Genomic DNA, 14,939 nt, shown 5'->3' on the forward strand with positions numbered 1-14,939 from the left:
GTCATCCACAGATCCACAGATCCCCCAAAACGGTCACATGACATTTAAAAAAAGTATTGGTATTCGGTATCGGTGACTACTTGAAAAAAAGTATCGGTACTTGTACTCGGTCCTAAAAAAGTGGTATCGGGACAACCCTATTCCTAAGGACATAGAGGAATTGGGGTAGAATTACCATTTTGACCAGTGAAACTCGGTCAGCTCTGGATAAGGGAAGCCTCAACCAAATCCCTATTTTTGCCCTTGTTTTTTTTATCAATGGGGTCAGATTGAGATGTACAGAATTTTCAACCTTGGGGGATATCGTCATGCCTAAGTATTGAAAAGTATCAACAATATCTAACTGGGTTATCAAGGACTCCTCTTGAGACACCGGGTCTATTGGCATCAGAATAGTCTTTGACCAGTTTATGTCCAGGCCTGATACCTCACCAAATAGTTTAACCATCCGAATCATTCTTGAGACAGTTATCTCTGTATTATCTGCAAAAAAAAGGATATCATCCGCGTATAGAGAGATACAATCTTCCTCTCCCAGTGTTCCAAATCCTTTAATTTGGACATCCTGCCTAATGGCCAAGGCCAGAGGCTGAATATAAATATCGAATAGGAGTGGAGATAATAGGCAACCCTGACGAGTACCTCTATTTAGATCAATACTAGCAGTAAGGCTCCAATTGATACTCAACTTGGCCGTAGGGGATCTATAGAGTGTTTTGATCATGTTTATAAATCTCTCCCCAAAGCCCATCCTCGCCAAAACCCTCCATAGGAACCGCCACTCCACCCTGTCAAAGGCCTTAGAGGCATCTAAGGACAGGATGGAACGAGCAGACCCCCCAGGGGCCTGTATGTTGGCAAAAAGCCGGTGGAGATTATATTGTGTGCCTTTGTTTGGAATGAAGCCGTTCTGGTCCGGGGGGACAATGGAGGAGATAACCCCAGAAAGTCTTGTGGCCAGGATACTCGCCAGGAGTTTTGCATCCGCGTTCAGCAGCAAAATCGGTCTATAGGATCCCATATCCATGGGGTCCTTACCTTTTTTGGGATTAATATTATTACGGCCTCCATCATTGAACCAGGCAGGTTCCCCTCCTCCACCGATTCAACAAGGACCTCCAACAATCTAGGAAAAACATCCTCTTTATATCTAACAGCCGGGGGTGGAGTTACCCGAACATAGCTTGATTGCACCTTCCAGCTCCTGAATAGAGAGATCGGCCTCGAGTACATTCCTTTGAGCCAGAGTTATAGTAGGAAAGACTATACCATCAAGATAAAAGTCCATTAATTCATCCGTAATCTTACCATCGGCTCTGTAAAGATCTGAAAAGTAATCGAGGAAGACCTTCTCTATGGAGTCTTGTCCCCTAACCATCCTCCCATTGGCCAATCGTATATTATCTATATTCTTTTTGGATTCCTGACTCGAGATCACCCTAGATAGAAGTTTCCCCGATCGCCCCGATTCAGTAAAATATTTTTGCCCTTTGAAGAATAATCTCTGTTGTGCCTTCTCCAACAAGAAGTCAGAGTATGCTTGTGCAGCCTTCTGCATATTTTCCCTATTTTCCTCTGTCCTATTTATATAGAAAGACTGTGTGGCTGAAGAGGCTTGTCTTTTAAAAATTTTCTCACTTTTCCCGTACATCTTTCTCAGATTTGCAATATGACTGACCATTATACCCCTCATATAGACCTTAAAGGTATCCCAGCGACGCTAGACTTAAGTTGTTGCTGATGGAGCTGATACTGCTCCTGCCCCCCCACCCCTCAGGCAGCCATGGCAGTGGAACATGAGTGCGTCAGACCTGCGTGAGAATGGGCGAGGATGGGCGATGGTGCACATAGGCAACGGCTAACTGACTACATAGTATATCTCAATAGTAGTTCAGTTTGTCCTCCCTCTCAGCAGGTGTACAAAATGCCTCCATTTTCAACCAGTAGTGAGGGTCTAACATGATGGGGAGCCAGTAGTCATCCCTCTGCCGAATGGTGACAACTCAGCTGTCACTACGAAGCAACTGAGCATGCATCGGGACTCCCTGCCTCCATCTCCACTGCATACTGCCACTGTGTGTCTGGGTCATCTACCTCGTCTTCCTCATCACCCTGTAACTCCTTCGGCTGCTCCTTCTCCTCCTTTCCTGTCACCTGTGTAGAAAAAACAGTCATTTCTCTATGCATTGCTTGTGCTCGAATGTCCGCCTCCTGTTCCTCCTCTAGTTCAGCCCCCACAGGGCTCATGTGGCCATGACATGTAGTCGCCATGTCTCCTGTCCCCTGGCCAGACAGATTTAGCGGCATCTGTTCCATGACATGAATCAGTGGAATGACGTTGTTGATCCCGTAGTCCTGGTTACTGACAAATAAAGTGGCCTCCTCAAAGGGCCCGAGCCAACAGCAGCTGTCACGCACAAGCTGCCACTGGCTAACATCGAAGTTACACAGGGGAGTACCTCTGTCTGTCTGTATCGTCAAAAAATCGCTTATGGCCTTTCTCTGTTCATATAACCGGTCCAACATATGGAGGGTGGAATTCCAACGGGTGGAAACGCTGCTCATCAGCCTAGGTTGGGGGACACTGTTCTGCCGCTGCAGCTCAAGAAGGGTGTGCATTGCAGTGTACGAGTGGCTGAAGTGCATGCAAAGTTTCCTGACCATTTTCAGAATGTCTTTCAGATGGGGTGAAGACTTCAGGAATCGCTTTACGACCAGATTGAACACGTGCACATGGCTCAGCCATCCTTGACCTATTAATAACCCCCCCAAAAAAAAATATAACAATCACAATTCACAGCAGAACAGCGAATAGGACGTACGTATCTTTCCTATTAATGCACCCCATAAATGGCTGTAGTACAATGTAAGTTCACCGCCGAACGGCAATTAAGACATATATTTTTTCCTAATAATACCCCCCCAAAAAAAATATAACAATCACAATTCACCGCAGAACGGCAAATAGGACATACGTATCTTTCCTATTATTACACCCCATAAATGGCTATAGTACAATGTAACTTCACCGCTGAACGGCAATTATGACATATATATACACTCACCTAAAGAATTATTAGGAACACCTGTTCTATTTTTCATTAATGCAATTATCTACTCAACCAATCACATGGCAGTTGCTTCAATGCATTTAGGGGTGTGGTCCTGGTCAAGACAATCTCCTGAACTCCAAACTGAATGTCAGAATGGGAAAGAATGGTGATTTAAGCAATTTTGAGCGTGGCATGGTTGTTGGTGCCAGACAGGCCGGTCTGAGTATTTCACAATCTGCTCAGTTACTGGGATTTTCACGCACAACCATTTCTAGGGTTTACAAAGAATGGTGTGAAAAGGGAAAAACATCCAGTATGCGGCATTCCTGTGGGCAAAAATGCCTTGTAAATGCTAGAGGTCAGAGGAGAATGGGCCGACTGATTCAAGCTGATAGAAGAGCAACGTTGACTGAAATATCCACTCGTTACAACCGAGGTATGCAGCAAAGCATTTGTGAAGCCACAACACGCACAACCTTGAAGCGGATGGGCTACAACAGCAAAAGACCCCACCGGGTACCACTCATCTCCACTACAAATAGGAAAAAGAGGCTACAATTTGCACGAGCTCACCAAAATTGGACTGTTGAAGTCTGGAAAAATGTTGCCTGGTCTGATGAGTCTCAATTTCTGTTGAGATATTCAAATGGTAGAGTCCGAATTTGGCGTAAACAGAATGAGAACATGTATCCATCCTCTGATGGCTACTTCCAGCAGGATAATGCACCATGTCACAAAGCTCGAATCATTTCAAATTGGTTTCTTGAACATGACAATGAGTTCACTGTACTAAAATGGCCCCCACAGTCACCAGATCTCAACCCAATAGAGCATCTTTGGGATGTGGTGGAACGGGAGCTTCGTGCCCTGGATGTGCATCCCTCAAATCTCCATCAACTGCAAGATGCTATCCTATCAATATGGGCCAACATTTCTAAAGAATGCTATCAGCACCTTGTTGAATCAATGCCACGTAGAATTAAGGCAGTTCTGAAGGCAAAAGGGGGTCCAACACCGCATTAGTATGGTGTTCCTAATAATTCTTTAGGTGAGTGTATATATCCTATTAATACACCCCCTAAAAAATGTAAAACAATGTAAAATCAACGCAGAGCTGCCAATAAAATGTACGTATATTTCCTATTAATACACCCTGTAAATGGCTGTAGTACAATGTAACTTCACTGCTGAATGGCAATTTTTCCTTTTTTTCCCTATTAATACACCGCCCAAAAAATAAAACCAATCAAAATTCACTGCAGATCGGCTAATAGGACGTACCTATCTTTCCTATTAATACACCCTGTAAATGGCTGTAGTACAATGTAACTTCGCTGCAGAACGGCAATTATGATATATATTGTTTCCTTTTTTTTTACTATTAATACACCGCCCAAAAAAATGTAAAACAACGTAAAATCAACACAGAACGGCTAATAGGACGTACGTATATTTCCTATTAACATACCCCGTAAATGGCTGTATCACACAGAACCTGCACCCCAGGAACAAGCAAGGTTTGCTGGAATTACTGATGCCTTCCTATGCCTGACTGAGACAGGCACAGATGTATTTTGGTCAAAATATATTGGCTGAGAGTCTCAGATTTTATCATATCAGAGTGAGGACTTTTCTATATATAATGTTTGCATCTATTGTGTTAGTGCATTATTTTCTATGATTTTTCTGCAAAAACAAGCCCTCATATGACAGAAAAATAACAAAGTTATAGCTCTTGGACAATAAAAAAAAACTTGCCAGCTCATTAAGACCTAAAACAGGCTGGTCATTAAGTGGTTAAATTCCGCCTATAAATATATATGCAAAGGGTTTTGTGAACACTGCATAACGACGCTTATAAGACATTTACTATTTGGTAAAAAGACAACCCCTAATTTTTACCGCATATTTAATAATAGGCTTATTTTCTAAATGTTAATCACCATTGCAATAGTAAAACATTTTTTTTTTTTCAGGTATTTTGGGCCCTACAGCTTGTTACTGTATTAGTTCCAGGAGCAGTTTTCCATCTCTATGCAGCCTGTAAGAGTATTGATCAAGAGGATATTCTCCAGAAGCCTGTTTACACAGTTTTTTATATAATCTCTGTACTGTTAAGGATTACTTTGGAAGTAGTAGCCTTTTGGTTACAGAGTCATCTCTTTGGCTTTCAAGTGAATCCAGTTTTTAAATGTGATGCAGGAAGCCTAGATAAAAAATATAATTTTACCAGATGCATGGTACCAGAACACTTTGAGAAAACAATCTTCCTAATTGCTATGTACACATTTACTGTAATTACAATAGTATTGTGTGTAGCTGAGATTTTTGAGATCTTGTATAGGCGGTTGGGATTCCTAAACAATCAGTAACCTACAGTACGTGCCACCTATTGTGTTTTAATGCAGGAGTTTATGTTTGCTATATTTTATGTGGCAACACAGATTGCATGTATTTGACTGTAAATATGTACATAAGGAGCTATTAGCAAATCATAGAATAAATTTGTCTGAAAAGTTGGAAGGTACATTTTCAGTTGAAGATAAAGTAGTTTTAACACTTACATGACATGTAGAAAACAAAGGTTTATTGCTGTGATGAACGAGTTAATAATTTTTTTTTTGTTTACCATTTTGGGAGACCAGCAAAAATTGATGCTTCCTTTTGGCAAAAAGAACTATTCTTACAACTCAGTGCATATCTTTTGTGATATGTACTGCATTTGGATTTAATATACATACTAACAATCATCACAATGAATAAAAGGCCAACAAATTTAACATAAATGAGCATTTAAAGGGGTTTTCCAGCTAGAAAAATATCTGTGTTTTAAAAACAGAGGAAATACAGCTTATTAATTAACAAAGGTGTCCTAATCTCCTGCTGTCAGTCCTGGTCCTGGCACCTCCATTTCTGGCTTGCTTTCATCAAAGGAGAGTGTTTCCACTGCTCTGAGAAGGTGGCTGACTGACTGGCACATTTCAGTACCGAAGCCAGTCCCTTTTCCTGTCATGGCTGATGCAAGGACAGTGAAGGGTGCTGGCTTAGCTATTAGAATAGTTCACTCAGCCAGACCCCTTCACACAAAACATAGGTCCCATGCCAACTCAGGAAACTCTCCTCTGTCGACTCCAAGCCAGAAGTAGAGGCACTGGGATAATGGCCGACAGCAGGAGATCCATGGCACTCTCGTTAATTCAACTATATTAGTAAGTGGTATATTTTGTCAAACACATAGGGGGAGATTTATTAAGACCGGTGGTTTCTGCACCGGTCTTGATATCCGCCTCGCTGCCAGAGGATGCCCTTATTTATGACGAGGTACACGGTGTCTAAAACGCGGATCTTAATAAATGACCCCCTGTGTGTTTGCCACTATTCAACTATGACTTTTTTTTAAACATTTTACACCTCATGGCCAGCTGTCCCAACAAATTTATCTTCATTTAGATCAGTTTTCTGGTGCAAATGAAGCCAGATATCTACTGCAGCTCTGAGCTGTTGTTAATTTATGTTGAGACGCATGAACTGCAGGAAGATTTGCCTAAATTATGACGAGGCGTGCGTCTCATCATAAATTAAGCATATCTTCTGGCAGTGCAGGGGATATCAAGAGTGGCACAGAAAGTGTCGGTCTTGATAAATCTCATCCTATATATTTCCTTTTTTCGAAATTTCATTTGCACCATAAATATGGCATAAATGAAGATACATTTGCTGCTGGATCTGGCTACACCCCCTTCTCACCCTTGCCACATGCCCTTTATGAAAAGTGGCGAGGGCAGTGTAAAAACTGTTCTTTGTGACTTTTTAACACCGATTTTCTGGCGCAGGGATATGATAAATCTCCTCATACTGTATAAAGAGAATTTGTACTAGCTGAGAAATCGTTTTAAGAAAAACTTTTTTAAAGTTTCTTTATTCTCCACAAACATATCCAAACTGTTTATTATTCTCTTACCTAGCAGTTCAGTTATAAAATGGAAACCCATTTCAACAACGATTTTTCAGCCAAGTCAATGACACATTCTGTCACAAGTATACATAATCACAGCCTGATATCATTTTAAGTTTACGTCTAGCCGGTAATGTCTGAAAACACGATAGCTACTGGTAATGGATTATTTACCATAAAATCCAATTTGTGCAGTGAATTACCATTATGAGAGTCAAAAAGCCAAGCATTGTGACTTGGCAAGCATGAATGACTTATCTTTTTAGTTTAATAAGAATAATTTAGTATGTGTTTTCTATTTGTAATAGCCAATATTGTATTGTCACTGAAATGCTGAGTTATATTTTTTGCTCGTATCTCTGTTTTTAAATCAGCAAATGAGTTAAAATGTTAAGCAGTCTCTTACTTACAGTGGATAAACATGGAAGCAAACTTCAGGCAATTGCTGATTAAATAAGGCATCTAATGCCTTCAAATTGCTTTCATAAATATCTTTCAGTCAACCAAAAAAAAAGTTACTGCAACTGGTTAAAGCTGGCCATCCACTACAGATTCTGGACAACAAAAAGGATGAGTTGGAGACATACCTAGCAAGGTCTTTCCATAACACGAATCGGCATAAGAGATGCTGACATAATAAAAATATCTGTGGAGAGATCTGAATACAGATCAGAGCAGCGATTGATCAGTGTTTTATTGTTTTCATCGAAAATGTCAACCTTCACAGACCAACCCTGAAAGATGAGAAAACTGAAATGATAAATGGCATGGCCAGCTTATGGTACGGGGTTTAACCCGGTTATGGCATTTATTGGTCATGAAAGTGTGAACAGTGGGGATTCAACTTCACGGATCAGTAGAATGGGCCTACCAGCCAACTGTGTTTTTTCTTATTGGCTCTTCCTAAGGTTGGACCCAACCAGCATATATTGTATGGCCTATCTTAAAGGGTTTCTACCACCAGATTTTCACCTATTTAGCTGTCTGACACTAGCGATCTGCTAGTGTCTGCTGTACCTAACCATGTTCATGTATTACCTTTGTCTGGAGCGGTTAAGCTTAAAAATGTAGCTTTATTGATATGCAAATGAGCCTCTAGGTGCTATGGGGGCGTCTTTTCAGCACCTAGAGGCTCTGTCTACTCACTATTTCTGCCGCCAGCGCGTCTCTCCAGTCCGCCCCTCTCGTCTAGATTGACAGCTTACTTCTCTTCATCTCGGCCGAATTCTCGCACCTACGCCGTGTGCTTCTGTATTCGGCACAGGCGCAGTGATTGTCGGACCGCTCCCTGCTCCGTAATCGGTGCAGGCGCAGTGAAGATGACGGCGCAGGGAGCGGTCCGACAGTCACTGCGCCTGGGGCGAATACAGAAGCACACGGCGCAGGTGCGAGAATTCGGCCGAGATGGAGAGAAGTAGGCTGTCAATCTAGAGGAGAGGGCCGGGCTGGAGGGACGTGCTGGGCGGCAGAAATAGTGAGTAGACGGAGCCTCTAGGTGCTGAAAAAATGCCCCCATAGCACCTAGAGGCTCATTTGCATATCAATAAAACTACGTTTTTAAGCTTAAACGCTCCAGACAAAGGTAATACATGAACATGGTTAGGTACAGCAGACACTAGCAGATCACTAGTGTCAGACAGCTAAATAGGTGAAAATCTGGTGGTAGAAACCCTTTAATCCTTAAAATCTCCTTTATGGTTGTTTTAATTTATTAATGCTGCAATAACAAATAGATACAACATACTTGATTTTAACACATTATCACAGCAGTTGTGTTGGAAGATGATCACAATCAAACTGCTTGTGTGGCCAAATAATGTAGACAATTGTGTCTATGTGGTGCAGATAAAATCCTATGATGAAGGAGTCAACCTTTTTTGCAAACTGAACCTAATTGCTCGGTTTGAGTTAGTTGTGTCTCAGGTTAGTAAAGATCCCTTACACTGGCTGAGCATCGGCCAGATAATCGCTAACAAGCGTTATCAATCATCTGCTGGTGTAAAGGTGCAGCTGTTTACCCAATAAATGAACAAAATGCAGTGGTCTCCTTTGCTGATGAGCAGGAGCTTATGGGAAGGAATGTTTCCTTCCGTACAGTTGTTTGCTATATCTAGCAGTGTAAAGGGTCCTTTAATCTTGAAAACCTACTTCCCAAAACACACAGTAGGGAGAGTTATAAAAAATGGTGCAAAGGTAAACTGGCTTAGTTCCCATTAGCAACCTATCAGATTGATAATTTCATTTTTCAAAGGTGAAAATGAAAGATGGAAGCTGATTGGCTGCTATGAGCATCTAGGCCAGTCTTCCTTTTTGTCACTTTTGATAAATCTTCCCGTTGACTTTTTAATTTATTGTTTGATGCTTCTAATTTTTTATGAATATGTTTTAATGTTTAGCTTTGTTATCTTCAGGACTCTTATCAAACATCCATCCAATTTGTTTAAAAACAAAGGGCATCTCTTCTTTTAAGCTAGTTTTTAAAATTGCCGTTCTTTCAAGTTGTAATCTCAGGAAGTGTTTGTATATATGAACATTTTTTGTAATGTAAAACTGTTTTGTTTCATTCATTCACACATTTTGAGTATTTTTTCATTTAAATGTCAAACACTATGCAAAAATAAAAACAAATATTTATATTTTTGAATATTTTCTGAGGTTATGTGTAGAAACATTAAATTATTTCTGAATTATTTGACTCAAATGAATTTAATGCAGCTAATGAAAAGAGTGAAACTTATTCAAAATCTTGAATCTACGTTTTATAACAAACTAAATATGCCTATGAGTAAAGGTATTCTAGTATACAAATCTTAAATCCTATGGAACGTGTACAAAGTAAAGATGCTCCATATATAGTAATGAATCTTTTTATTAACTCACCACTTACCAGATTATTGCCCAGGGTTACGACCTGTAATTCAACTTCAGCTTGCTCAGTTTCCGCACTAGGAGTTAAACAATTTTCTATGAAACAGCAATGGATGGGAGAAGCTGTAACTGGGAATTAATGTGAGAGGTTCAGTCGTAAGGGACCACAATATGAAATGAATAATGGGTGGGGTGGGGCACTTCCTCTTTAGCTACAAGGGGTGAAGAACAGCCGGGAATAGATGTTAAAAATGCAAGATGGGAACTGAAGTCTCCTACCAACATGGCTGCTGCTGAAGCCAAATCCACTCTTGATGCATTAGATAGGAGCACAATTGTACCACTTGTGCCACAATTATACTATTCGTACCAATAGTGTTACACTGCAATGTAATCTTCTTTCAAATTTCCCATCTGAATTCTGCAATACTCTTTTAAAGAGGATTTGTCACTAGATTTCACCAAACAGCATACAATAAATGCTTGTTTTTAATATCAAGCAGGAAATATTTTTTACAATCATTCAAATTTTTTACACCCCCACCCCTTTCATTATTCAAAATGAGCTCTACTAATTAGAGCTGGAATCTGGTTGCTATGGACAAAGCCTGCCTTTCCCTTGCATTAGTTTTGATAAATTGACATGCATAGAAACATATATCAATCAGAAAAATACATTAAAACTTCCTGAATGAAATTTTGTGTCTCTCTCATGCAGCTCCGACTTGTTGATTAAATAGACTGCAGAAGACCTCTTAAGGTGTCCTGTTTTATCTGGAATCAAGATATTAGAAGCAGTAATTGTAAATATTTACAATGTACTTTTAAGGGGCCGTTATTCGGGCAGATTATCACTAATGACTATTTGTACGAACACTCATTAGTGATAAGGTTCCGCCAATTACAGATGAATGAGCGAAACGCTCGTCCACCTGGTATTAGGATTGAATGTGGGGACAACTAAATCATCATTTGCTGGCAGCAGATTATGCGGTCTAACCAGCACTCTGCTACCAGCAAACAATGATTCTGTATGATGGATGAGTGATGGCATTAGCGATAGCTCCTCTCCATACTGTGCTCTTCCACTGATGAGCAGGTGATTGTCAGGAAAGAACACTTCCTTCCCGAGAATCACTTGCTACATAGGGCTATGTAAAGGGGCCTTAAAAGGGTTCTCTCACTTCAGAAAATAACATTTATTATGTAGAGAAAGTTAATACAACCCACTTACTAATGTAATGTGATTATCCATATTACTTCCTTTGCTGGCTTGATTCATTTTTCCATCACATTATACACTGCTTGTTTCTATGGTTATGACCACTCTGCAATCCAGCAGTGGTGGTCGTGCTTGCACACTATAGGAAAAAGCACCAGCCTAGGCCAACACTTTTTCCTATAGTGTGCAAGCACGACCATCTCTGACCGATTACAGAGTGGTTGTAACCATGGAAACGAGCAGTGTATAATGTGGTGGAAAAATTATTCAAGTCAGCAAAGGGAGCAATATGGATAATAACTAGAGATGAGCAAATTTTTCAAATATTCGATTCGAACAGTTTGCCGAATTTCCCAAAAATATTGGTTTCGATCCAAATTTATTTGTGATGAATCGCATTAAAAAACAGCTATTTCCTGGCTGCAAAGAGCCTTTATAGTGGTGTAGAACCCCGGAAACTATAGGCCGGTAAGTTTAACATCTGTTGTGGGTAAACTCTTTGAAGGTTTTCTAAGATATGCTATCTTGGAGGATCTCAATGAAAACAAGCAAATAACATCATATCAGCATGGCTTCATGAGGGATCGGTCATGTCAAACTAATTTAATCAGTTTCTATGAGGAGGTAAGTTCTAGACTTGCAAAAATAAAATGGGTTGCTCAACCAGGGGTAAAAACGGATAGGTGCACTGCTATTAGACTCACCCACTCTAAATATTGAAAATGAAAATAGGGTAGCAGGCAACACTTACATAAGGAGCACATATTTATTATTAAGTGTTAAAAACAAATAGTATTAAAATATATAGCAGCTAGTACAAGTGGATGCAATATATAGCAAATGACATGCAGCAAGTAAATATGGTGCAAAATCGCAAATAAATATGAACAAGTAAAAGCAGTAGCTGGTGGAGATCGAACAAGTTCAATGGAGATCGATAGTATATGAACAAATATGGCAATAATTCGCTGAATGTTCCAATTGTAAGGAGAGTACTTTGGTTCAAATCAATAATCCATAGAAAAACAAGATGTCATAATAGTTGCAATGTGGACAGAAATAGTAGTAGTTTTTATCTATCGATGGAAGCGCAACTCAGTTTCAAATAAATGAAGGACCTGCAATTGATGGTGGAATGGATCACAGGCCGGATTGCTTTAGTGCGGCGCCCCGCAAGTTCTACAGTATACAATCCGGCGCTTACCTTTCCTGTAGTTTTCCCTCTGCAGTCCCGTAAGTATGCGTCTCTCTGTTCAGGCTTTCTCGGCGTCTCACGTGGAGTGCTATTTCCAAGTTCCGTTGTAGTGGAGCGATGTCGTATAGTCCTGACGTAAGCAGTGACGCTGGGGTTACCTTTTGCACGTGACCCGGATGCCGGAGAGCAGTACGCTGGATTCAATGGAGTACTTTTTTTTTATCCCTATTCACATTGATATCACCATGCGTTTTCTGGTTATTTCTAATTGAAAGTCCAAACAAAGTTATTTTCTTGATTTGTGACTGCAACTGGTACCCTCTGCTTGCAAGCTAAGAAAATAACTTCTTTTGGACTTTCAATTAGAAAAAACCAGAAAACGCATAGTGATATCAATGTGAATAGCGATAAAAAAAGGTACTCCATTGAATCCAGCATACTGCTCTCCGGCATCTGGGTCACGTGCAAAAGGTAACCCAGCGTCACTGCTTACAACTATACAACATCACTCCACTACAACGGAACTTGGAAATACCACTCCACGTGAGACGCCGAGAAAGTCTGAACAGAGAGACGCATACTTACGGGTCTGCAGAGGGAAAACTACAGGAAAGGTAAGCGCCGGATTGTATACTGTAGAATTTGCGGGACGCCGCACTAAAGCAATCCGGCCTGTGATCCATTCCACCCTCAATTGCAGGTCCTTAATTTATTTGAAACTGAGTTGCGCTTCCATCGATAGATAAAAACTACTACTATTTCTGTCCACATTGCAACTATTATGACATCTTGTTTTTCTATGGATTATTGATTTGAACCAAAGCACTCTCCTTACAATTGGAACATTCAGCGAATTATTGCCATATTTGTTCATATACTATCGATCTCAATTGAACTTGTTCGATCTCCACCAGCTACTGCTTTTACTTGTTCATATTTATTTGCGATTTTGCACCATATTTACTTGCTGCTTGTCATTTGCTATATATTGCATCCACTTGTACTAGCTGCTATATATTTTAATACTATTTGTTTTTAACACTTAATAATAAATACGTGCTCCTTATGTTAGTGTTGCCTGCTACCCTATTTTCAAGTTCTATACTTGACAGTGGCGAATCAATGGATGTCGTATATCTGGACTTCTCCAAAGCATTTGACACTGTACCACATACAAGGTTAGTATATAAAATGAGAATGCTCGGACTGGGAGAAATATCTGTATGTGCAGGCTCGGACTGACCCACCGCGGAACTGGGGAAACTCTCGGTGGGCCCCAGGCATTTTCATTCATAATGATTAGTAATAGTGCGGCAGGCAGCTCTCCAGCTTCCCGCTGGCAAGCACCACTGCCTGCCACTTCAATGAGCACTGACGACAGTGACTGACTCCAGTCCTCAGACTTGTCATATAAGTGGCGAGATGACTGATCCAGATCATGATCATTTACCTCGCCACTTCACTTGCCATGGCCGCCGCCCGCCAGTGCCCAGCGCCTCCTCTCCAGACCGCTCCCCTGCAGCGCTGCTCGTGGACCCCACCTCCTCATATGTGACGTGCCTGCGCTGCGCTCTACGTACAGAGCATCCCTACGTAGCGCAGGCACGCAGCCAGTAGTGATGAGCGGGATGTGCCATATTCGATTTCGCGATATTTCGCGAATATTCGCATGAATATTCGTGTTATATTCGTCGAAATCGAATATTCGCAATTATTCCAATTATCGCGAAATTATTTTTTCGCATATTGCGAATATTTATCTTGATAGTATAAGGCAACGTTCCTATGCTAATGACTATGGCTTGGCTAATATGTGTATTTTACGAAATTTCGTAATATTGCTCTAACTTCGTCTCTTAGAATATTACGAATATTCTAAAAGACGAAGTTAGAGCAATATTAAGAACATTTGCAAAAGTCGAAATTGCGATGCGAGTAATATAACACGAAATAGTCGCATGAAGATTTAAACTTAGCACTGCTATATTCCATATTCTAGCCTAATATGGAATATAGCTGTGCTAAGTTAGCACTGCTATATTCCATATTAGGCTAGAATATGGAATATAGCTGTGCTAAGTGGAAATCTTCATGCGACTATTTCGTGTTATATTACTCGCATCGCAATTTCGACTTTTGCAAATGTTCTTAATATTGCTCTAACTTCGTCTTTTAGAATATTCGTAATATTCTAAAAGACGAAGTTAGAGCAATATTACGAAATTTCGTAAAATACACATAGATTGTATTTAAGCTAATATACTGCTATAGTAATAATTTTTAATAGTGTACATATTTTACAAAACTTAAGTTCAGAAGAGGCAAAAAAAAATTACAGGAAAAAAAAGGGATTATAGCTTTATATTAGCTAAATTACAATCTATATGTGTATTTTACGAAATTTCGTAATATTGCTCTAACTTCGTCTTTTAGAATATTCGTAATATTCTAAGAGACGAAGTTAGAGCAATATTACGAAATTTCTAAAAGACGAAGTTAGAGCAATATTAAGAACATTTGAAAAAGTCGAAATTGCGATGCGACTAATATAACACGAAATATTCGCATGAAGATTTCAACTTAGCACTGCTATACTCCATATTCTAGCCTAATATGGAATATAGCAGTGCTAACTTAGCACAGCTA

General features: G+C 40.1%; 1 protein-coding gene across 1 annotated transcript in view; it reads left to right on the forward strand.

Annotated features, from left to right (window-relative positions):
• Positions 1–6,461, forward strand: part of GJE1 (gap junction protein epsilon 1) — a 52,547-nt gene extending 46,086 nt beyond the window's left edge. The window contains exon 3 of the mRNA XM_040430143.1: positions 5,030–6,461. Within this exon, the coding sequence (XP_040286077.1) occupies positions 5,030–5,425 (396 nt within the window). The 3' untranslated portion in view covers positions 5,426–6,461. The remainder of the gene's footprint in view (positions 1–5,029) is intronic.
• Positions 6,462–14,939: the final 8,478 nt, after the last annotated feature.

The sequence above is a fragment of the Bufo bufo genome, chromosome 4 (assembly GCF_905171765.1).
Source record: "Bufo bufo chromosome 4, aBufBuf1.1, whole genome shotgun sequence".
Classification (NCBI taxonomy): Eukaryota; Metazoa; Chordata; class Amphibia; order Anura; family Bufonidae; genus Bufo; species Bufo bufo.